The sequence below is a fragment of the Falco rusticolus genome, chromosome 4, assembly GCF_015220075.1.
Source record: "Falco rusticolus isolate bFalRus1 chromosome 4, bFalRus1.pri, whole genome shotgun sequence".
NCBI lineage: Eukaryota > Metazoa > Chordata > Aves > Falconiformes > Falconidae > Falco > Falco rusticolus.
Window position 1 is genome coordinate 53,990,153 of NC_051190.1, and position 23,989 is coordinate 54,014,141.

The 23,989-nt window shown below is 39.5% G+C and overlaps 1 protein-coding gene across 4 annotated transcripts; it reads left to right on the forward strand.

Annotated features, from left to right (window-relative positions):
• Positions 1 to 35: 35 nt before the first annotated feature.
• On the forward strand, positions 36 to 22,406 carry SEC22C (SEC22 homolog C, vesicle trafficking protein). 4 transcript variants are annotated; one of them, XM_037385479.1, is made up of 9 exons: positions 36 to 108; positions 3,207 to 3,226; positions 5,326 to 5,379; positions 5,990 to 6,199; positions 8,368 to 8,531; positions 10,286 to 10,489; positions 16,152 to 16,270; positions 16,899 to 16,964; positions 18,681 to 22,406. In XM_037385479.1, the coding sequence occupies exons 4-9, from the start codon at positions 6,018 to 6,020 to the stop codon at positions 18,879 to 18,881; spliced, it is 936 nt and encodes a 311-aa protein (XP_037241376.1). In that variant the 5' UTR covers positions 36 to 108; positions 3,207 to 3,226; positions 5,326 to 5,379; positions 5,990 to 6,017; the 3' UTR covers positions 18,882 to 22,406. The 4 variants fall into 4 exon arrangements, with proteins under 4 accessions (XP_037241376.1, XP_037241375.1, XP_037241378.1 ...); XM_037385478.1 differs by lacking the exon at positions 3,207 to 3,226 and having other exon boundaries at positions 41 to 108; XM_037385481.1 differs by lacking the exon at positions 3,207 to 3,226 and having other exon boundaries at positions 41 to 108; positions 10,286 to 10,468.
• The last annotated feature ends 1,583 nt before the right edge of the window (positions 22,407 to 23,989 follow it).

Genomic DNA, 23,989 nt, shown 5'->3' on the forward strand with positions numbered 1-23,989 from the left:
CACTCTACCCGCCGTCTCTGTGGGCGGAAGGGGGCGGGCTGGGGGGGTGTTGTGGTGCCGCCGCCGTTCGGTGGGGAGGGTCCGGAGCCGCGGCGAGGGGCGGGGAAGGTGAGTGGTGCAGGGGGCCTGGGGGCGGCTCCCCCCTTCTTCCTCCTCCGTCCCCTTCTGGGTCCCCGCGGGCGGGGCGGGGCTGAGCTGCGCCGCTCCGCGGTGCGTGTGTTGTGCTTGAGGGGGTGTGAGGGAAGGGGTGGGCCCTGAGGGGGGGAGCAGGGGTAATGTGGGCCCTGCGGGGGTGAGGGGGGAGGGGTGGGCCCCGAGGGTGTGGGGACCTCTGGCAGGGAAGTAAGGTTTGGGGTGCTGGAGGGGCGTGTGGGGAGGTGGTGAAGGGGAGTTAAGGGCTTTGGGTGTGTGTGGGGATGGGGTGGGGGTGAGCCGAGGTGGGCTCAAGATCTTGCCCTGTGTAGGATTTGGGGGTTCCTTGGAGCGCTTGAGGGGTGTAGGGGGAGGAGGACTTGGGACTGTGACGAGGGCTTGTGTTATGCCGGGGATGTCTGGAGGTGGGCTGGGATAATGTGAGGGTTTGGGACCTGTGGGATGGGAGTAAGATTTGGGAGTGTCTGGATGCTTGAGAGGTGTATGGGGAGACTTTTCAGTGGGAACGAGTGCCCTGATGAGGGGGGCAGCTTTCAAGGTGTCTGAGTTTATTGAAGAGTGTGGGAAGGGGGTACTTTTTGGGGGGTTTGGGAATCTTAATGTGGGGGAGAAGAGCAGTGAATAGAGTTTAGTTATGTATAAGGGGGTGAGTGGAACAGGATGGATGTGGGAAGGGTCCTTAATTTTGTGGGCTGGTCAAGGTACAGAGATGAGCTGCTGGGTGTTAGGAGACTTAAGGATACAGGTTGGGGGGGGTGGGGTGTGTATTTGGGAGCAGATAGGATTGCTGATATTTCTGAGAGGTTAATGTAGGGGGAGAGCTTCAGAACCTTACAGAGTTTTTATGGTGCAGTGTGGGCAAGGATGAGGACAACTGTCCTTTGAGCCAGTGCAGTTCATGGGGGACCTGGGTGTTGGAGTTTGAGTTTTGTGTAACACGTGTTATTTCTGGTAATTCATAGGGGTGTGTGTAAACAGGAGATTTGTGATGGTAAGAGTTTTCTACATGCTTCCCTTTGGGGACAAGAATAAAACCTGTAGGATTTATAGCAACTTACAGGCTCTTGATATCCACAAATACTGTTTTAAAAGTTGAGATAGCATCATGCTTTCAAATTGCTTTTATTCACTGCTGTATCTGGAGAGTGGCTCCTGTTGCCCTGGAGGTCTGTGATATCTGTAGCTCGGGTAGTGCTGCTGTGAGCATCGAGGGAGAGCAATTGGGAAGAAGCAGATGGATGCTGTTACCTTAGAAGGTGGGAAGTTTAACAGCATTTCAGCTCTCCTTTTTTTATAAATGTGAGAAGAGCATAAAATCCACTTCGTGATCCTGCAGAGAAGTAGTAATTCTCCCTTATGAACCATGTCTCAGTTCCTTTGCTTGTTGGTTGAGACTGATACCAGCACTTGAACTGCAGCTCTGTTAAATGTATTGTGTTTGATGGAGTCAATCGGAATCTCTTTTGTGTTCTGGCATCCCACCTGTAGCTGTCTGTGACTCCCTCTGAAGCTTACCCACTAGAGGAAAGGTGCATTAGATGCAGTGGTTATGATCATGTGTCAAGCTGTCACGTGTCCAAAGAAACTTCACAGATTGCTTCAAGAGCTTCCTGGACTATGGTAACATTCACTAAAGCTTTTGCCCTTCCTTCAGCAGGAAGATTAGAAATTGAGAAAATAGTTAAGTTGTTGGGTTTGAAGCTGGCCTGTATGCCACCTGTAGAAAGAAGGGAAATGTGACTCTGAACAGGGAGAGAAGATGAATACTTGAGAGAGATCCTGGTAACAAGACATTCCTTGTTAGTGTTATGCCATTCTTAGATGGAAACTTTCTGCTTTTGATGGTTAGATAAAATAATTTCTTAAACAACAGTATTTCTGAAATAATTCCCCTCATGAACTATGTACTGGTTGGCATTTTCATAGTCTTTTGAGTAGATTGTTTTCATAGTACAGATAATGAAGTAGGAGTTTGCCTAGCATTCAGAGAGGTGTGGCGCTTGAGACTTGGGTGTGATCTTATATGGAGGAGCTTGTGTAAGTATAGTAAAGCGTAAGATTAAGGCTGCTTTAATAGTTCCTGCATAGTTGCTGGAGGGTGTTGGCCGCTACTTAGGAAGCGAGGGATGGAGGAACTGCGCTTTGGGTAGCTTCTTAGAGGCCTACTGTGGGAATACCGTGAAGACTCTTGTTTGTTGTAAGACTTGTAAATATGTCCTGTTCATGAGAGTGTTACACTAAACAGTTTTCTGAAGTGTTGTTGGTTGTACAGGTGATTCAAATAATGAAAAAAGCAGGTTTTGTTTACTTCAGTCATAAATTATAACATGTTTTTCTGAAACAGTTACACAAAACATTCCTCAAGGTTTTGCCTGCTTTGTGCCAGTAAAATAGCTGGCCTGACATGATGTTATTAATTCTGAATACAGTAAGATTTGATATCTGCTTAATCAAAAGGCAAGTACATTGTCAAAGTTCGGGACCAGGTTCAAAGGCCTGCCACGTAAAGTCAGTTGCAGATACTTTGGGCTGCTAATCATGTACAGATAGAGACTGGAGGAGGAAAGGGTAGGTCAGTCAAATAGTAAGATCATAGATTTACTTGGTTATGTGCACACCTTGATCAGCCCAGTAAGTTGTGATAGTAAGTGTTTACTTAACATGTGGCATGGCAAAACTGGCTTGCAAGTAATTAAAGTTTCAAGGGAAGTGACAGTAGTAACTGTTATTTGCCATGGGCACAAAACACCTTCTGATATGCAAGTAAGAAGAGGCTTGGGGAAAAGTAAAAAGAAAACCTCATTGAGGTACAGTGCCAGAGTAGGCGTGCGGGGGGAATGTGGAAAAGGAAAGGAGAAAGCTGGGTGAATCTGAGTGGTAGGTGGTTGGTGACAGGAGTTCCATAGGGGACAGGTGAACCAGCTGCATGAATTTACTTTTAGGCTTTGCCCTCTTCCATGGGGTGATGTTGGCTCTCACCTCTTTTAGCTAAACTTGTGCTACATTGCAAATAAACCCCCAAATTATGAAAAGCTTGTGTATTTTTTTTTCAGCTCCTCAGAAGCCTTTACAGGTACTGTTCTGAAATCTCATACTTTTTTCCTGTGTTGGGGGGTAGGGTGTTACCTATGCAAACAGTCCTTTAGACCATGTCAATGGGAGCTCTATAAGAAGCAGAACCAGTGCATGTATTTCTGGTTGTTTTGCCCTGTGGTTGTGCTCACTTGCTCTCTGTTAAGATTTGAGCCACTGCATCAGCCTTTCCCTCTGTTGGGGATGTAACTTTCTTTTATACACGCTTGCCTTTTTTTCACAAAACCAAAAGGCATGTAAGATACCTATTCCACTAGCACTTGCAGCTTGTCTGGGTAAGCCTCATTTCATTTCCGTAGGCAGCAAACCTAGAAATTCGCAGGCAGGTAGATTTGAAAAAAAATAAATCAAGCCTTTTGGATGAATACAGCAGTGATAGTCTGGTAGTACGTTACAGCAGGTGTATTCTCCAAAGAAGGAGCATTGACTCATTTCTGCAGTCAAGTCTGGCATTCAATTTGGAAGTCTGCCTGATGATGACTGATACCAGATCTTTCACAGGAGAACAGACAATCCCTCTGATGGGCAGGTGGTATTTAGTGAAAGCCTTATACCCTGAAGCGTGAAGGTTTGTATGTCTTGGGAAGTTGTATACCTTTCTATATGCAGCTGGTTAACTATCGGTGATGTTATCCCTAGTGATGACTATATACATATTTGTTTTTTTAATCTTAAGCTCCTGCTATTAATGGCATAGTGAATTGGATAATTTCGTAGGCCAAATAAATTTTAGAAAGCATCTTTGGTTTCTAAGTTTAGTGCCTTTCTATTGTCCTGGTCAAATTCTGGCTGTTTCTGAAAGGTAAATGAGAGCTCAATACATATTGCCTCTGTGGTGTTTGTCAAGTTGGATATTTTGGAGTTATGCCAACCATTGACCATAAAACTGTGCTGTTCTGAGCAACTGTACTTACCAGTTGACTGTGTTAATGTTTCTGAGTTGGCAGTTTCCTTTTTTTGTTTTCATTTCACTTCTATGTTAAAGTTTAAGCAGCTTTCTGGGCTGTTTCTTTCATGTCTGCTGGCACAACACATGGAAGATTGATATGATGTCTCAAGTAGACATGTAGTAATCTTGATTATTGTTGAAATGCTTTTTGATGCATGCGAAAATGAAGTTAGTGAGCTTAGTTTGATTTTGCCACTCAAATGACTGCTGGACAAGAAATGTGAGGTATAGTGGAAGAAACCCCTAACATCTAATTCTTCTTTAATCTCCATTTAAAAAGTTCAAAATAGCATTTTTCAAGTGATGTATAATCTTCTGTGGTTTTAATTTGCTTTTCTAGGGAAACAAATTATGTAGAATTATGCTTTCTGTGAATTCTTCTGACAATTGTTAGTTGCTTTAACATGCTGGCAAATTGCAGCCACCTTTCATAGAGGGATAGTTCCTATAGCTAAGTGGAAATGATTCCTGTGGAGCAGAAATGAGACCCTGTTAGTGCTGCTTCTGTGTAAGAACTCAACCTTTATCAGACATTAAAACAGCTCTACTGGCAGGAGAGTTTATGAATGCCTGAATTAGAAAAGGCTTTGCTCTTTTACTTTCTTAGACAGGAAAAACACTTGATGATGAGACACGTTTCAAAGAAACTTTGAGCATCATAATGAATTCTTTGATACAGGGCTGTTTAAAGCAGTCATTCCCTCTATCAAAAGTTTGGATTCACAGTGTGATTTCATTTTTTGTTTGTTTGTTTTTCTAATGCTTCACTTTTATAGTTTGCCTGAAGCAGAGTAAATGCCTGTTTTTCTTTTCTTTTTTCTTTTTCCCCTTGACTTGTTTATAATAATCACTTAAAGTCTGCTGATGTAGAGCTGTTCTTTTACAGGAAGCTAGGATAACTTAAAAACAATGATCGGGGCATCAGAAATATTTTGGGTATCATTTCATAGTGTCTTTGGATGCATCTAGGAATTGATACATTGGGTAAGCAAATGAGTTGGTTTTTTCCTTGAGGCAAAATACTTTCTAGGATATGTTTACCCACTGCATGGGAGATGTGACATTGTAAATATGTGTGTGTATATATATGTCATTAGTTTTCTAAAATGTTTATTGTGGTTGTCTTTCAGAGAATATGTGAGCTGCTGCATTAGTCTTCTAACATCTTGCTCTGGATACTCATGGTATGTCTGAGGGACAGATCTCTTGTGTGTTTTGAATGTACTGGGTAAATCCCAGTAATAACTTTTCACAGGAGGTTGTGACCTGTTAAAGAGTAAGAAGTCAAGTGAGGGCAACTTTTGTTCTGTATTTAGTCCTAGTTGATTCTGTATAAAGAGCCTGACAGGCTGTAGCCTAAAATTTATTTTTGTATTTGTGTGTTATGCTAGCAAATCAGGTAACTGCAACACTAATGCAGCTATTTGTAACACTAGTGAAGATGTGTTGTGTCAGTGGGAGTTAGCCAGTTTCCATAAATACCTTTAAGAACTTTACTCAGCACTTCTGATGCTTAAGGTAGAGCAGAAGGAGGGAAAATAGGGATATTTGTAGGTAGATAATTCCTCTGTCAAATCCCCTGCCTCCCCTTTTTGTCTGAGAGGGACAAAAAATGGACGCAGCCATGACCTTTGAGAACAGTTTGATTGCATTCGATGACTGCGGAGTTACAAGAGGTACTTGTTCAACAGCAGTGGTGAATAAACTCTACCCTTGATATATTTCTGGCTAGCGTATTGGATTGTAACTAACTGATATCACATCCATTAACCTAACTTAATATTCCATTTTCAGGTTGTCCTCATGTGTGCTCCAGTGGAGAATGTCCATGATCTTCTTTGCCTGTGTGGTGCGGGTGAGGGATGGACTTCCCCTCTCAGCCTCCACAGATTTTCATTTCAACCAAGGCTTTCTGGAATGCAGAAAGAGATTAAAGGCGTTATCCTCAATTCTGGCGCAGTATCCAAGTCGAGGCACAGCAAAAGGACGTGACCTTAGCATACAGTAAGTCCCTGCTTTTCTTTGGTTGATTTTTTTTACTTTAGTTTTTGAAATTATTGTCCTGGGTTGAATTTCAGGAATATTATGTAGTGCCTAACTGCAATCTGAAATCCCACCGTGCATGTCTAGATTGTAACATCCAAGTATTTTGAAACCTTATTTCTCTGTATCGCAGCCATGCAGCTCCTACTTGGTTTGGTAAGCATATGTTAAAACCTACTTATTTTAGTTTTCATTTTTTGTAGTGAATGTTTTCTGCTTGATGGGCAGTATGTGTTACTATTAGCAGTTGGGTTATCTTGGACTTCTACAAATACCTTCTAAGACAACATCTTAGTGCTTAGGAATTAGTTTAGTCTAAACCCCAAACCCTTTTCTTCAGAGATGGTCAAGTGTTGCTGATACCTTCGCTCAGGCCCCTACAGTTCTGATTCCAGCTTGCAGAGAACTGCCCTGACTCTGTCCTACGTGCTGCCCACTCTGTTTTCTGAATACCAGCCGGGTTCAAGTCTCTAGAAGCTCTCTGGCTGCTGGGTGTATCTTGAGGCAGCCTGAAGCATACTGACAATAGCCAGTATGGAGAAATAGTAAATCTTTGCTTTTCTTTATTGGAGAAGGATTTGCTAGTCTTTATTTTAAGAAATTAAGGTTTCTTTCAGAGATGAGAATTTTAATTTACTATTAATTTTTAATTTAGTTCTAAAAACGAATTTTAGCTCGTGATTGTGTTTCTGGTTAGTGAATTTAAGAAAACATAAAGTGACTCTGAGGTAAAACTAAGGATCCCTTTTTTTGGGACTGGTTGGAGAAAGAAGGTACATGAACTTACACTGTATGGGTTGGAAAATCAGAGATCAGCATTTTAATTCCTTTTCTTTCAAAGCGAACTTGTGCCCTTGAATGCTAATATGTTCTGCTGCTTTTAATCTTCTGTAGTGTCTCCAGCAGTAGCTATGCATCTGGCTCTGAAATGAGAAGAGTGCAAACAGATACATGGCGAAAGGGCTATAAATTATTGACAACTGGGAAGAGGTAGTTTTACGCAGGCATGGTGTTGATTCTTAGCTGTGAGCTGGGGACAAAAGGAATTCAGGGAATCTACCCAGTGTGACTAAGCTGTCGTAGAGCTAATCAAAATAATACATCCCGAGTACATAGCACAATGAGTAAATGAAATGTGATAAAGTAGAAACCGTAAGTCTTTCTGTGTGAAAGGGGTGAAATATGTAAACAGTAAAAAAGGGAGAAAAGACAGAGAGGTAGTAATTGTTCAGCTTCAAAACTGATTTTATACTGAATTATTGTTAACAGATGTCTAAACTGTAAATGAAGGTTTCCTCGGTCTTCTTTGAGATATAGCTAAACTTCCACAATCCTCACCATAATTAGAGATGTGTAACTATCTACATTATGAGTGCTGCCACCTGAACGGGGTGCCCTGACTGCCATGTTATTTAATGAAGCCTAGATGAGAGTCATTTCTCTCAACCTTAAGTACACGCTGACATTTTGGTCAGGTGAATCCCCTGTTAAGTTTCCTGGAAGATTTTTGGCCATCTGTAAGTGGAAACTTCTGCGTAAATATGGCTTCAGTGTTAGAGGGACTGCTTTTGGAGTAGGGTTTTTATTGTGCTGTTTGATACAAGCTCACCTTTGTTACAGATGACTTAGCAGTAACAGTGTTTGAATATCTTGGTTTGTGCAAGTTAGTTACTATATCTTCCTGTTAATATGAAGTTGTCATATTCAAGGGGAGCAAAGGAATACATCTGCTTGCTTCATGTGAACAAGCTTGCTTGTTTTCACTTGTGTTTGTGGAAGGCCACAATGTTTTCTTTGAAAATCTTGCCTGTGATGTTTTCAGTCCATCTCATTTGTTATTGACATGATTTAAAGCCAGCCTGGGAAATTGGTGTCCTCAAGTTTTACTGATGTAGCAATTTAAAATCTGTATTACGATCTTTAGTATGCTAAGGTGTACTGAATAAGTTAAGAATAAGCGGTAGATCTACAAGAGCTACAGCACTATTACAGCAGTGTGAACAATGTATTTTTTGCAGTCTGTACATTATGTTTTGACAGAAAGTACAGTTTACCTCTGGTGTCCACATGCCTCTTACCTTTTAATGTTGATGTTTGGTTTGCTTTTTTTCTTTTTTTTTCTTTTTCAGTTTCCTTTCTTCGGGGGATATTGCCTGCATGGCAATCTGTTCCAGCAATTTCTCAACCATCATGGCATTTTGCTTTCTGGAAGAGCTTCAGTGGGAATTTGCTGCTTCCTATGATACAACAAGCATCAGTTTAGCTTCCAGACCATATGCTTTTCTTGAATTTGGTTTGTAACTGTTCTCTAATAGTAAGAATTCTGTGTCTGCTGCTGTTAGGACGTTAAACAGTGTCTCCTGGCCTGGTCATAACAATGAATCTGTGTGTGTGCCTTTGTATGCATGTGTAGGAGGAGGGGGAGATCTTGTAAGCGCCTTAAACTATTAGACTGTTGGTTTTGCAGTTCCTGAGTGCCCCTCTAATAGATGAACAAAATGTGGTGATTAATAAACAAGCACAGAAGAAAAAGAAATCCACATCTCAGACACTTTCTAACTTAATTACAAAAATCTGACAAGTGGAGACAGATGGGTACAGGAAAAAAGGGAGACAGAATAGATTGTTATGGACAGCTTTACTTCTGGAATGACTTAAATTCACATAATACTTCATAATCATGCCTAGTGTTTCTTTTTTAACCTGATATAAATGGTTTTCTTGCAAAGTAGCAGCTGCTCTGCTGAACCTCACAACGCTGAAAACAACAATTCCCTTGCAGTGAGAAACTTTTCTGGGGAAGGATAAGATATTGCAGTGGGTTAGCACACTTCTATTCAGATTTTGGTAATAGTGTTAAGTTTGTGCTTAAAAGATTGAGAATCCACAAGGAAAGCATACTCTACAGCCATTTGTATTTTGGGTGGATTCCTTGCAGGGCACATTCCAGGCACGATGTAATTTTATACTGAGATCCAAACTACCCCTTTTTATTAAACTATTTTGGTTTTGGTTGATTGATTTTTTTTTTTTTAATTATTTTTTATTCTTTCCTGTGTTTGGATCCAAGATGCACTTTATCCTTAAGATCTTAGCCTTTTGTGTGGTAGTTACAGGTAATTATAGCAGGCTGACTTAAGGTAAAATAGAGGATTTTTCACTAAGGAATACTTATGATGCTGTATGTTCTAGCACAGCGTACAGTCCTTCTCTGTGGTCTCAAAACTCATGCTTGAGCTATTACATATGTATCATATCCAGTAGTAGCTGTAGTCAACCTATGCAAGGCTTCTGACATATCTTAAAGATATGGATTTTACTTACAGGATATCTTAGCAAAATAAATGCTTCTGCATTTTATGTCCCTAAGCGTTTGAAATGGCTTGACTTTGCCAATATCTTCGCACAATTAAATAGGAATTATCAGTATCCATGGTGAGGTACTTCAGCTCTGGAGGTGTGAGCAATACGTAGTCAGCCAAATTCTCTCCTTAGTCTCAGTGCAACTCCTGTCAAACCAGCAGCCACATTTGTGGAAAGGCATTTGCTTGCCAATAGTATTAAATTTAAAGTGTGAGAGATGAAGCAGGGTGATCTGTATGTAGGTCTGCGGCTTGGACATTGGTGGAATCACTGTGGAATTGCCTCTGCCAGTCAGAGTTGCTTCATGACTCAACTATAGGTTGAATTAATTTATCTCTGTGCTGGAAAAAATGTAATCCTTGACATTGTTAAAACACAATGTGGAATTGCTTCTTGTGGTAGTTCATAGGAAGTGCCCTGGAATGTGAAAGCTCATGTTCAGTCCACTGGCAGGCAGGATGTTGAGATTTAAAGTATCCAGAAGGGAGTGGGTATGTTTATAAAATACCTAGGAGAGGTATTTTTGTTCCCTAACCAGTGGTGGAATTTTATATGTGTAACTAATAAGAAAAGAAGGAAGAAATGAAAAACAATCAAAAAAAGAATGCCATGACTGGATTAATAATTACTTGAAGCACTTAACTTTTGCAGAGCTAATTGAATCATGTTTTTATATTGTTTTAGATAATGTTATTCAGAAAGTGAAATGCCATTTTAACTGTGCAAGTGGCTCTCAAATGAAGGCCAACTGGGAGAAGATTGAGGAGGAGCTGAAGTTCCAGCCCCCGGTTCAGCTGAAACTGGAGGATACAGAATTGATGAATGGGATAACTAATGGTGGGCATGCAGGCGTTCATGTGGAGGTTGGTAAGTTACTACTATGCACAGGTGACAGTACTTCCTGAACCTAACTTTGCAAACAACAGAAAAATGTGTAATAGCAATGGTTCACTTTGTACTGAGGAATATATATATGTCTATCTATATCTCGTGTATGAAACCCAAGGAAGAAAAGTCTGCCTTTTGATCATAGTAAGCAGCATATGATCTTTACGTGGTAGCAGGTGTGCATCAGGGCCTTTAAGGACTTGTGGTAGTGTCTTTTTTTTCCCAGCTGTAAATCAGTTCTCAATATGGACAATTGGTTGTAACTGGCCTTGGCATTTCCCATGTTCAATTCTCCTGCTCTTAAAGTAGTTGTTTGCTAATTTTCTATGACTGAAGAAGCCCAACTAATTGCTTGTTGTGAATAGAAGATACGTAATTGCAGTCTGAATGGATTGCTTTGGCCTTGAGGAAAGAAAAGATAAGAATATAACCAGAGGGTAAAATTCTTATTCCCAGACTGTCTGTCTTGAGTTGTTCTCCCCTCTTTGCTTTCTTCTTTTACCTTATTCTTTGTAACTTAATGCATTTGACTAAAATTCCTGAAAAGAATATGTATATCTGTATAAACAATACACAGAGGCTTGACAAGGGACCTTTTGTGATGAATACCAACATTTTACCTGCTTTTAGAATTACTAACCTCTACTTATTTATGGTAAAATTGGTATCTTCGTATTTGTGTTTCAGTTGCATAGTCAAAGTCCTGCCTACTTCCTCTACAAAAAGGAATCGTAGAATCATAGAATCATTTAGGTTGAAAAAGACTTTTAAGTTCATCAAGTTTAACCGCAAACCTAACACTGCCAAGTCCATCACTAAACCATGTCCTTATTTTAATCCTATTAGCATGGTGGTTTAAATGCAGCTGGAGCGCCATGAGCTTGTATTTCCTCTTTTCTTTCATGTTTTTAACTTATGAAACACTAATAAAATTAACTTCTAGTTGCTCAGTCTTATTGTTTCTGATCGATGAGCTGGAATCTAGTTTGACATAGGTATTTTAAGTTAAAATATAGAAGGGCAGTGGCCAGGAGGAAGGAAAAATAGAATTGAAAACATTCTGTTTGCCAGTCAAATTTGTGAGGGCTCATCAGAACTGTGCTTGAAGGTTAAATATTTTCATGATATGACAGGGCTTAGAAATTCTTCGCACTAGTGTGAACAGTTTCAGTGCCAGTAAACATTTGCAAGCTAGTTTGTGTCCACAGATCAGAAATACATTTTCAGTTCGCCTATATTCTTAATTGCTTTCTTTTACTTTCCATCTGGCTTTGTATTTTTGGCTGTTCTTTCTGGTCTAACCCAAATTCTCTTACAGATTGTTCTGCTTTTATTTTAAGGATCATGTTTATGATCATCTGTTTCCCTCAGCTGGAGTCAGCTTTCCTGGCTTATGTCTCTCTCCTCTCATTGTTACCTACCAGCTGAATCCCGCTTTGCTGCTTTAAGTTTAGCTGTGTGGACAGTGTTTGTTTGCATAATAATGTTATTTATATTATGGCTTTGCTATACAGGAGACTTTCTGAGCATAAATTAAAGTGTTGTGGTTGGAGGAGAGCAGAATTTAATTGTGTCCCTGTTCTATAGTAAAGATAGATCAATCAATGGATTGATCAAAACATCAGCCTCCTTACATGATTGTAGCTGGTTCCTGTCGTCTTGAGCTGTGTGATCACATCCCCTGGCTCTTCATTTTAGTGTGAAAGGAGTCTGAAAAGTCAGAGCAGTTTTGTCCTTGTTAGTATATATGGGGACAAGAGCTTTTTTTTTCTTTGCGTTTTTTTTTATTCTTCTCTTTGTTCCTTCCTTTTGTTAACTAAACCTAGCTCAATTCTTGCTAGAAAGACACTAGCATTGTATCCTTGATCAACATCTATACAACCTCAGCTGTTGTTGCAAAAGGCTCACCTTGTGTGTCGATAGGGGCACAGCTTATAGAGCTCTGGAGGACGGTGGGCTATGTATACAAAAAAAATGTGAAGTGTAAGTAGCTTTCTGTGAAGAGAGAGAGTTTTCACTTCAAAAGTGGCTCTGTGAAGTAGAACGACTTGTGCTATTCGTCTAGTGACCATGCTGTTAAATTATGCAGCTTTGTGCTCCCCTTGATGAACATTCTTAGTCTTTTGTCGGAACACGGGGAGTCCTTTTTAAGGTGTTTTTTGAAGATGTCTCACATCTCTGTCTTTTGTGTGCTTTATTTTATTTTAAAATGTTTGAGTTTGGCTTCAGTTTTCACTCCTGGTGCTGTCTTTATCTGGAGCTTTGAGTATGTGACTCATTGTCAAACTCTTGTTGTGCTATGCCTTGAAGAGACAGAATGGAGTGTGGTACAGGCATTCATGTCAGTCTCCGGTTAAATAGCCAGAGGCCTCTGCTCAGAAAATCATCGGCAAAAGTTTAATTTCCTTCATTCTGTGAGGGTGTTTTCACAGAATTGTTCTGTACATGTTGAAACCTGCAGATGCATTTTTCCTGGGTGCTAGGTAATCGACAGTCCCCGGCACATCTTCTGTATGGTTCTTGTACTCTGAAGAGCCCAACTTTTCTACTTGAAGTGTCAAATCAATTTGAACCCAATTAGTATTTAATTGTGCCTGTGCAAAATTGTGCTGTCTTGGAATACAAGTGCTTGTACTGTGTTGTTCCCTTATTTAGTGTAATATGTAATTCCAGTATAAAATTCTGTTTATAAAAATATGATTGAATTCACACAAGGAAGTATAATAATTTTTCCCTAGCAACAACTATCTTGCTTGTTCTATGAAATTTCAGTTTGTAAATTAAACCTCAGAATGATATAGCAGAAATGAAGCTCCACAGTAATTTAAAGATGTGTTTTCACAGAATCTGATCCCTGAGCAACTGGATATTGTAATCTCCCCTGCATCTGTGACAGCAATTCTTTTTATCCGACTGGACAAAAAATAAGTAGCTTTTACATAATATTCTATGCTGCAGAAACTGTATTTTGAGACTTACATTGTTCTTCCCTGGGCATTGGGAACTCTCAACATGTATAGTTTGCAGGATCCTGTACAGTGAGTGACACTTGGGCTTCATAATTGTTTGAGAGAGACTGTGCCTCTGAAGTAAACCTTAGAAACTGAGGAAGGAGAAGCAGTAGTTTTCATTAGGAAATTTCCGTGAGAGCGATGTAGCTGCAATATTATTTAATTTATCAAAAATAATAGGAAACTGAAGACTCGGGTCAGTGAATGAACAAACATCCTGGTACAGCTTCTGTTCAGTGCGCTCTTTGGACCTGAAATGTCTCTGTATAGCAAAAAAGCAAAATTGCCTTTGAATGATAGGGTTACTTTGCACCATTTATTTATGTGAGCATGTTTATGACGATAATATATAGTAATGGTATATAATGTGACATATATCAAATGGAATTAGTATGGTTCCTTTTTGTAGTGCTTTGGAGATGAAATTATGGATGTCTGAATGCATGCCAGACTAATTAATTGCATAGACACTTACAAAAGATGCTTTATATTCCTATATTAATTTGGCACAAAACTTTTTTACGTCCATCTATCAAAGTCTCTCTTGAAGGAGAAGACACCAGTGTTTTCCTACTCTAAACCATGCAGTACTGCAATATTTAAGCTGTTATTGTTTCATCTGTCACTGAAACGAAGGCAGAGATTATGTCTGCTATGTTGCATAGTTTATCTACAGTAGTCAGGAGCTGACTACATCTGGACAGGGAGACTTCTTGAGGGCTCTTTCATTCTCTCCTCTATCTTATGGATGTTGGTGCAGGAGAGGACCTGAATTTTGTATCTGAGCTGCAAATTACCTTTCTTACTATTCTACTGACAAGTAATGCACAGGCAAGGATGAAATGTAGGTGAGTATCTAGGTGTGGTATCTGTTGTTGGGCTAGCTAGGGGAAAAAAAATTAGGTGAACTTTTTAGACAACCAAAACCCTGAATTAGAAGCAGCAGATTCCAAAGTTAAATACATATTTATAATAATTACTTTGACCTTAATTACGTATGGATCAATTAGATCATCCTGAAGAAACGGTGTTTGGGGGTGTGGGTGTTAAGTAGTAGTAGTAGTAGTGAAGAAGGTGGGAAAGGAAGGAGACAGGTAATTCACTACCTGTGAAACATGGTGACTGGATACCAAGCAAAAATGAATTCCAAATCAAATATAAGAATAAATGCAGATCATTATGTTACAATATAATAAAGGAAAATAGCATGCAATACAATAAAAGGAAACAATGCTAGTTATTATGCACAGTATGATAAAAGAGCAATAGGAGCGAAGCATCAGATCATTACTGCAAAATATAACAGAGACTAAGAAAAGGAGATGTAACTAATTACCACCTTAACATCACCCAGCCCCACATTGTGGCTGGGAAGCCCCACTGCAGCCAGTGCCAGGAGTCTCTCTAACTGGGAAAATTCCCACACAGTGCGTCCACCTGTAGGTGAGGCTTCTGGCCCAGTCCTGGAGCTTGCCTGCCTTTATACTCAGATACACACCTTGTGTGTGTAAGCCTTTAAGTTTGGGCTAACTGCAGTCGTGCACTATCTCATGATTTGTAAGGTTTCACACACACACCAGGGACCTTGGCCAATAACCCAGGCACAGTGGAGTTACTGTTGTGACACAGCTGCACACAGTGTTTATTGTCTGGATGGCCCTGCTCACATCTTGCATGTTTGGGGGCTCAGGACAAACACCACCTGCTCATTAAAGTTGTCCTTGAGCTCCCTGAACTCCCTGTCCAAGTTAAAGGATCCCTAATTAGAGACAAAGACTTTTTCATAAGCAGTAGTCAACTGAATACATTTTCACCACACATGGGCAGGGTGAGAGAAAGGGAATTGCAATGCACTGTAAAATGTGGCTCAAAGGCCAAAACCTACAGCATCCAGTCTATTTCCTAGGCCCTGGTTTTGACCATGTTTTGTCAGTATGAGGTGCAGAGGTAAGATGAGCAGTGCTGTGACAGACATTTCCCTGCTGTGACTGGGTACTATCGTCCTGACAGCTCCTAGAACAACTATTCTAGCAGCAGAGCATCAAAGACCTTGACTCCTACAGCTGTATTCTGGCAGCTGCTTGATTAGGGCACCAAATGCTGTGTGGAAACTATGCAGGTGAAAATCGCTGTATACCAGACTGAGCCCTCAAACTGTCAGTGGGAAAAAACCCCATAATTACCAGTTGAGGAAGAGATGAATTGCTGTCTTGCTTTTATGGGTGTCAGAAATCTAAGCTCTTTCCCAGACCTTTGGGTGCTTAAAGCCTCTGGCTTTTCTACTGACCTGTGACGAGTGCTAAGTACGCTAATCTGCTGTAATAAACAGTTGAGAAATATCTGCGTGCACCATAATAAAGACATTAAGGTCAGATAGCTTAAGAACAAATTTGGTTGCTTAATCTGTTTAAAAAATACTCCAGAGCTCTTGCTGATCTATAGATGTCTGAAGAACTGAACAGTGTAATGCAGCAACAAAGTTTTTTTCTATTCGTAACTGGTCTTCTCTGGAGCAAGCATGAAAGTTTTGAAAATGTTTAAAACCTGCACAAGCTAATTTGAGTTCTTTTAGTATAAAAAGATTCAAAATAATAGTACAAACTTTGACTGATGCCTTTTTTTTTTCTCTCTCTTTTTTTTTTTTTTAAAAGTCCCTACTTACAGAATGCAGCGTGTGACTCCCCTGGGGATTCTGTCGCTTGTTCTGAACATCATGTGTGGAGCTTTGAATCTCATTCGAGGAGTTCACCTAGCAGAGTATTCATTTCAGGTAACCTTGATTGAATTGAAACCTGTAAATGGGTCAAAGGGAGAGAGTTATTTGGGTAAACAGATTAAGGGTGGCTATTCTGCTTCTTAGTAGAGCATACATCTTTCCACAAGAAGTGTTTTGTTTGTCCAGGGAACATACAATTGATTGCTTACCTGCTAGATCTCATGTGGTTTGTTGTATATTGCAGCACATTGCATTTTATTCTTTTCTAGGGAGATTAAAACTTGGAGAAATATTTGACTCTTGCCAGGCTGGCTGTTTTTTTGTTTGGGGTTGTTTTTTTTTTCATTCTTGTAATTTGTTCTAGCTGCTTATTTTTTTTAAACAAATGTAAAACTGTAAACAACTTTTAAAAAGGGAAGATTGGGGGGGGGGGGGGGGGGGGGGCGGGAAGTGTCCTGATTGTATGGTGGCATGGTTTTATTTAGTGGGAATTGTCACATAAGTCTCAGTTCTTGGTATCTTATTCAATGATACTGATCTTGCTGCTTAACACTGTTACAGTCAATCAACATAAACTAGGATGAGAGGTACTTGATGAACTATAGTGTTCTAAAATATCAAGCAGCGCTTGCCAAAAACTGTAGCTGATTTAGTTGTCTGTCACTTCTTTTAATCCAAACAGGAGGACCATGAAGGAATTGGAAATGTGATAGCTTTTTTTCTACCTTTTCTAGCCTGTGTTTTTCAGGTATGTTAACTGTAAATAAAATGCTTTCTGATTATTTTTAAATTATAGTATACAAGACAAAATAATTTTTAGCTAAGCAGAGGAAGACTTTAGTTTTTAATGTCCTGCCTAGGCGATTTCACTAAGGTATTCCAGTGCAGTGGCACAAATACAGTTAAAGGCAGAATTTGACCCTTGGCAAATTGCAGTTGTGAGCTTTTCAATGTTTTCATGTTTTGACATGCCAAGTGGGCCTGAGTGTGATTAAAAATGTGGTATCCCAAAGATGGTTTGTTTCCCTAAGGGATAGATACGATGTGTTTCTGACAGTGGTAGACTTAGTGGTGGGCTTTTGCAGCATAACCACCTTGAAAGCCTAAGCAAATATAGGATAGCAATATTATTGAAAATGTTCAAATGTACATTAAAAATTACTTTTAATTCTTAAGACAAATATGGTTTGTGGCCTCTGTAGATTTTTTTTTTTCTAATGGATTATTTTTTCTGATTCTTGAAAGGTTCTTTAAATGCCTTAAACGGTGGTCCACAACCTTCAACTTGAGGGCAATATATTGTTTGCAAAATCTTCAGGTTTTAGCCTGTTATTGCAGGAAGCTGCTGTAGTTGGGTTACAAATTGACAGAAGGACAATGTGTATCTGTTGCAGATACACAAGGGCACAAAGGATGATTGACAGTAGCTGTGGCTTAATGTTGCTGCATTTGGCTAAGGGTTTGGGGACGACTATCTGAAGACTTCTGTTTATCTATGGTATTTAAAACTTGCAGAGAGGCTATTTATTGTACTGTAATAGATACAATTTAGTATCTTTCAGCCTTCTTACACCTCTGTGCATGGCAGAGCTTTAAGATGGAGATACTAATTTGGATCTAAATATTTGATGCAAGTCATTCTTCAGAAGGAAATGCTCTGTCCTGCTTTTTTCCAGTTAGTACCTGAAGCTAGGAAAGCTAAATAAAGAAGAGTTCTCTCTTATCCTTTTGATCTATAGCAGTCATCTTCACAAAATGCTTATGCATAAATTGAGCTCAAATGTAGAAGTGCTTTCTACATGCTGATCTCTACTTGTGTCATCAGCACAGTTGGAAACTGTGACCTTAAGTGAGAAAGCATGATCTGTTAATGCCTGAGTTACTTTTTTAACTCTTCTGCCAGCACTTTGAGGTTTTTAGTTTTCTCCTGTAAGGGTTGTTGCTCTTCGCACATGCTTAGTGAATGGGTTCCACCTGTTCTTGAATTTAAAAAGAAAAGGAGCCCGAAACCCCAGCTAAACCTGTTAACAGAAATGATGGTCTTTCTATCAGGTTAAGTCTAGAGATTTAAGTCCTTTGTTTATCCCAACACGAATATGGCAGAAGCAGGTTTGGGTTTGCAGTTTTCCTGCTTCTGAGCCTTTGTCTTGCAAAAAACATAGGTAGTTTCTGAAGGCTGGCTCAGCTTTCGTACTCCTTTTAGTTCAGGCTGAGATGGGCAGGAGGGACACCAGTTGTGCTGACAGACTTCTTTTGATATCTGTGCTTACCCCGTAGGGTCTGGGTTGAGGCCACCACTCTGGCTGTTCTTGGAGGACCTTTCCACGAAGCTTTGAGCTTCTTAGTGATCACTGCATTGTCAGGCACATCTAAGCAGGATGGATTTGCCAGCAGTTCCCAGCTATGTTTCTTGTCCTTATGTACATAGTTTAATGCTAACACTGTCTCTCTGGTCCTTTTGTAGTGTTACTTGTACCTCTTCTACAGCTCGGCAAGGAAGGTGAAGACGTTTGTACTCTTTTTCTCTGTTTGTTTATGCAACATATACTTGTACGGATTACGGAACTTCTGGCAAATAACCTTTCACGTAGGAGTGGCAACTCTTTCTTCTTATCAGATACTGACAAGGCAACTTATGGAGAAACAGCCTGACTGCGGAGTATGAAAAAGACTTTGGGTTTGCTACTCTATTTTTAAAATTTCTTTTGTATTAAACTGGCCAAAAATAGCTTGGAGTATTTTTAAAGGTGCGTGGCAATGGTTATTGCAAGGATGATATTTCAAAGCAACTTGAAATAAAGTAGGATACTGTAATCATGTCAAACGTACAGTGAGGAATGTAGCTGTATTTAACATGGCATGTGGTAATTGTGCATGGTAGATCTTGGCAGGTGTCATCAACAGATGGAGGTTCTTCTTACCATAAACAGGCTTTTGCTCCTTGACTAATAACACCTAGACAGCATTTTGCCATTTCTCTTACTGGCTTTGTGAACAGTTTGGCAGGTCAATGTCTTGCCCTGCCAGTGCTTCTGAAAATACTAAAATTGTGTAGTAAAATGAAGATAAAGTGGTGGGTAACATTTTTGTCTATAGAACTTGTTAAGCATTAAGATTCTTGGTAAATGTAAGTAAAGGAGTTATTTGCCATAATTAGATGAGTTCAATATCAGTGGGGAAAAATTGTTAGGATGAGTTTCAGGGTAATTTTTCTAGGTTTTGAAGAAAAGGAAAAGGCTGTGGCTCTTTTAAAAACCATAAAGACTATAAGTATCTCCTGGCTAAACAGAGCATTGTGGTTAAGTATATGCTTATTGGTTAATTGCAAATATGCTTGGGGCAGCATAAAATAAACCAAGTGAATGTAAGCGATCTTTCAGCTCAAGTGGCCTTTATTTCCTTTAAGGTCACTCTTAGTATAAGGGTAATTCCATGTTTGCTTGGTCTGTACAGATGATAAATCTTCCAAGCCTGGTTATGACAGGCCACTGACTCCTTCACCTTTTTTAAAAAAATGTATAGCTCGTGAGTAGAAAGCCATTTCCAGTAATGGAAAGTAAGAGCAGGTTCTCTTTATTACATAAAACACCTTTAGTTAATGGTGTTCAGTTCTTACACTAAGATGAATTTATGAGTGTGCACTTTTGAATATAGTACTTAAGAGCTGAAATTCTTAACCTCTGCTGCACTGGGTATTCTTGTATGTAATGTATTGAGATGCATATGGGCATTTTAGAACATATATGAATAATTTAGGCTGTGTAAAAAAGGTAAAAAAAAAAAAAAAGCATAGCATTTTGATGCAGCTGTCCTTGAAGGGTTGTAGAGATTCAAATTGAGAAGATGTAGAGAACTGTAGGTGTGTTATTGTGGAAGTATGGTCCTAGATTTTCTTTTATTTTTTCTTAGGAATCTGTTTTCTGGTTACCCCATTTTTTCCACCAGACATTTCTTACCAAAGATTTGTTTTCCTCTCACATAGTCTTTACCTCTGGTGGTTGCAAAGAGATTAATGTGATGCAGAGTTGTCTTCCTGAGTTTGCAGAAACACTTAACAAAATTACTTTCTTGCATCTCAGTGAATTTTCTTGAAATCTCATGATGCCAAACGCGACTATCAGTGGACTACTAGAGCAGAAACCTGTGGTGCTGCACCTTGGAAGCACCTGTGTAATGCAGCTGACTGCAACAATGGCATTGATAGGCAGCCTGTTACAGCCTGAACCGTTTCTGGGACATCAAGAGACTTGGTGCCAGAGCTTTTTCCAGTAGTAAAATGTAGGTATTTCTTTTCCATCACATATTAGCACATTTACTATAACAGTAACATAATGAAATCTCTTAAACTGTGAGGGATAATTTAGTAGGAATGATGGAAGAATATTGTAGCCAGCCAGTTAAGAGAACAGCTGGAGCCGTGTGCCATAAGGGAATACTCTTCTGTTATAAGGGAGTGGATTAAAGTTGTTTGTCTGTCATCACCACGGTTTTCTGCCAGAGTGTATGTGGAGAAATGAAGCCAGAATTCAACCACTGTCCTTAAGACACCCAGATGATCCCACAGACATGGGGTTTTAGTACTCACAAGCTTTAAGCTTTCATGCTGTTCAGTCCCAGTTTTACTTGGTAAGATACTCTTGGAGACTGCAGGGAACTAAGCCACAAGTTTGGATTACAAGTTTAAAAAAATAAATCTGAAAAAAGGATACCCCCAAATATCTGATACTAGATACTTAACGCAACTTAGCACTTCATTGAGGATACTGGATTTGATGACAGATTGTGTTTTCCAGGAGCATAAGCCTGCTGGGTTTCTGTGGGGAATCATCCTTTGGGGAAAGGATGAAGCATTTTGTACTACAGATAGACAAAACTTTGTGAAAAGGACCTCAGTGATAAGACCCAACTCCCTGCTCCTACCTTTTTAGCCTCAATGTGGCTAAAGAATCCAAAAGAGCTGTACTGTTGCCCTGTAGTCTTGGATAAAGCTAGCCTGCTATAGCTTAAGGCACGCAGGGCATTTACAACTTGGGGCATAGGGCCAGTGAGCCATTATCTGCTTTCTATTCCTTATCCTTGGACTGAGCTGACTGGAAGCAACTCTAATGTTTCTGATGCTTCCTGAGCATCTGAGTGTTTGCTTTATCATAAAACAAATACATCCCCGTGCCAGGTGATATTAGCAACAGCTTTGCAATAAGAGTGGTAGAACAAAGTGTTTTGATAGCTTGTGTAATTAACATGGAGTGGATAAAGATGAAATTCAGCTTTTGTTTAATATTTTCTTTTTCCTGAAGATGTTGCAGTAAAATCAAATGAAACCAGTTGGTTCAGTTCTGCCTTCATGTAAGTGTTGTTTTGCTTTGTGGGTTAGATGGAGGATGCAACTAGATCTTTTCTACTAAACAAATGAAGCTCTGGTTTGCTGTTAGTCTTAATCCCTTTGCAGCCTTTTTTTTCCTTTTTCCCCCCTGTAATATGTATTAACCGTATTAAGGAATCTATGTGGATTAATATGCGCGTGTTAGTATCAGTGCACTTTGTAGGTTTGGATTATGATTCCAGGATGAGGCAGAGCACGCATAGTTTGATATATTTTTATTTTTTAATGTTAGTATTTAGAATGGCTCCTATATCTGTATGATATTTATAAAGGTAAACATTTTCTTCTGCTGAAACAGCAAGAGGAATAGAATAGTTTACATTTATCTCAGTGCTTTAAGATTTAATAAAAAAGAATGACTTGCAGTTTGAGTACATGAAATCTGACTCATAATGTGGGATTATGCCTGTATCGAATCAAATCCCCAAACAGGAATCCATCCCTTTTTGTTCGACTTTAAACTGTTTAATGTAGTTTGAATTGCATCTTCTTAATTCTGTCAGTTTTCAAGATAATTCTTTTGGAAACTCTTTCCCTCACTCAGCAGCTCAGTGCAAGAAAATTGGCAAAGAATAGATTTCATTAATTTAAAGATTTGTGGTGCTTAGTCACTTTATGAAGCTGATAATTTCCGTGGATTTTCTTTTTTTCATTCTCCCAAAGACCTGTTAAGTCTGTAGAAGGTGGGCTGGTACCTTTTTAGACATTTTTGCACTGTATTAATAATTGAACCTGTGTAAATGTGTATAAAATCATTTTGCATGTATAGATGTATATGTACATATATCTAATAAATGGCTTTTTTTTTAAATGCTTGTCTTCATTTATAGTTTGGAAATAGCTGATTATATTAGAAAAAAGGTTGATCAGCCATTTCATTTTTGTGTGCATCTTTAGTATTTCATGTGGCAGTGTTAAAAATATTTTTAAAATAAGCTCATCTCTTCCACAAAGAATTTCAAAATCAGAGTGATTTCAAATGCTGTTGTACTGCATCCTGGATTGTATGTGGTCTTTTACAGAGAGAAATAGCTGTATGAACTCGGGGTGGCTTTCTTTGAGAGTGTGCGCTTTCTGATACCCAATCCACCTGGGTGCACACTGCCTTTTTTTGTTCAGGGGGAATTAGGTAGGATTTTTATTCTGTCATCTACACACTGAAAAGCGACTGATTCCCTAATTGAACTATATAATTACAGTTATACATATGTATATAGAAACTTGCTTATCCAAACAACAGATTGCAGTAGGCTGTGATATAATATCTATAGCTTTAACAGTCTTCCTCTTTACTTTCAGAAACCCAGTAATAGAGGCTTTTCCTGCAAAATTTGCATTTTGAAGTGTTGGAAGTATGTGAAATAAGATGTAACACTGTCCTGTAGGTCCTTTTCCAGCTGCCTGGCAGTCAGTAATGGGGATTTTGCAGGTTGCTGTTAGATTTTTATCCTAGTCTCTTAATAGAACTAGGCCTACTAGTTAGTCCTACTGGTCAGTTCCTACTGAGCTTGTGGAATTTTTTTTGGCCAGTTTCAGCCACCTTTGATAAAAGGCTCTGAAGACACTGATTCATTAAGCTTTATAGAAGTGAATGGCTTGATGTGACAGAAGATTCAGGTTTCTCACTGTCTGGATGTGATGGGCTCAGGTATCAGCAAATGTGCTTCAGGAGAGTGATGCTTTGAATAGCAGGACTCAGGACCCTGCGTAATCAGGAACCAAAGAGTTGGGTAAAAATCAAAAAGCTGGAGAAAGTCAGACTTGTGGAACTACTGGTTTCATCCCATTTTTCTGCTCCCTGGTCCTCCACAAGAATGGTAACTAGATACCTGTAACATAAGCAAAACATGGTGGGTAAAGGGCTGGATTCTTCCACTGGTTTCCAATGTGTAAAAAGTGATATCTTTTCTAATCTCTGAGGCTTATTCGATATCAAGAAGGCAGTTGTGGGTAAAGCGGATCTGGGAGAAATGCAAATTCTTTAGCACTATTCTATTTTAAATATATATCTCACTCTTTGCCTTGACTTGGCGTTTTAGCCTTGGAGCTTGCTCAGCTGCTGGCTTGTGACACGGAAATGTCAGCAGTAGGTTTGAGATAGTTACAGTGCTGCAGCACTCATTGCCATGCTGAAAAGAGAAAGAGAGAAGCCTCGGTGTGCTCCTGTAATGAGGAAAGAGGCAGAACAGTAGGTTGTGCAGTCAGTAAGTGGTAATAAGCAAAAGCTGATAGCAGGGGAGGGAGGAGAGAGCCTTATTCCTCTGAACTGCTCTGCCCTTTGAAATCTAGGTGCTATTTTTGTTCTGTAAATAAATGATTGCTCGAAGTGTGTTTCTTCTCAAGATGCCGATAGAGAAGAACAGCAGCCTTTCCTGCTTTTTTCTGAGGTG

Excerpts from the sequence above, each read along its gene's own strand:
- SEC22C (XM_037385479.1), top strand. The coding sequence starts at position 6,018 with ATGTCCATGATCTTCTTTGCCTGTGTGGTGCGGGTGAGGGATGGACTT. Across the intron at positions 8,532-10,285 it reads ATATGCTTTTCTTGAATTTG|ATAATGTTATTCAGAAAGTG; the intron begins GTTTGTAACTGT and ends ATATTGTTTTAG. Across the intron at positions 16,271-16,898 it reads TAGCAGAGTATTCATTTCAG|GAGGACCATGAAGGAATTGG; the intron begins GTAACCTTGATT and ends TAATCCAAACAG.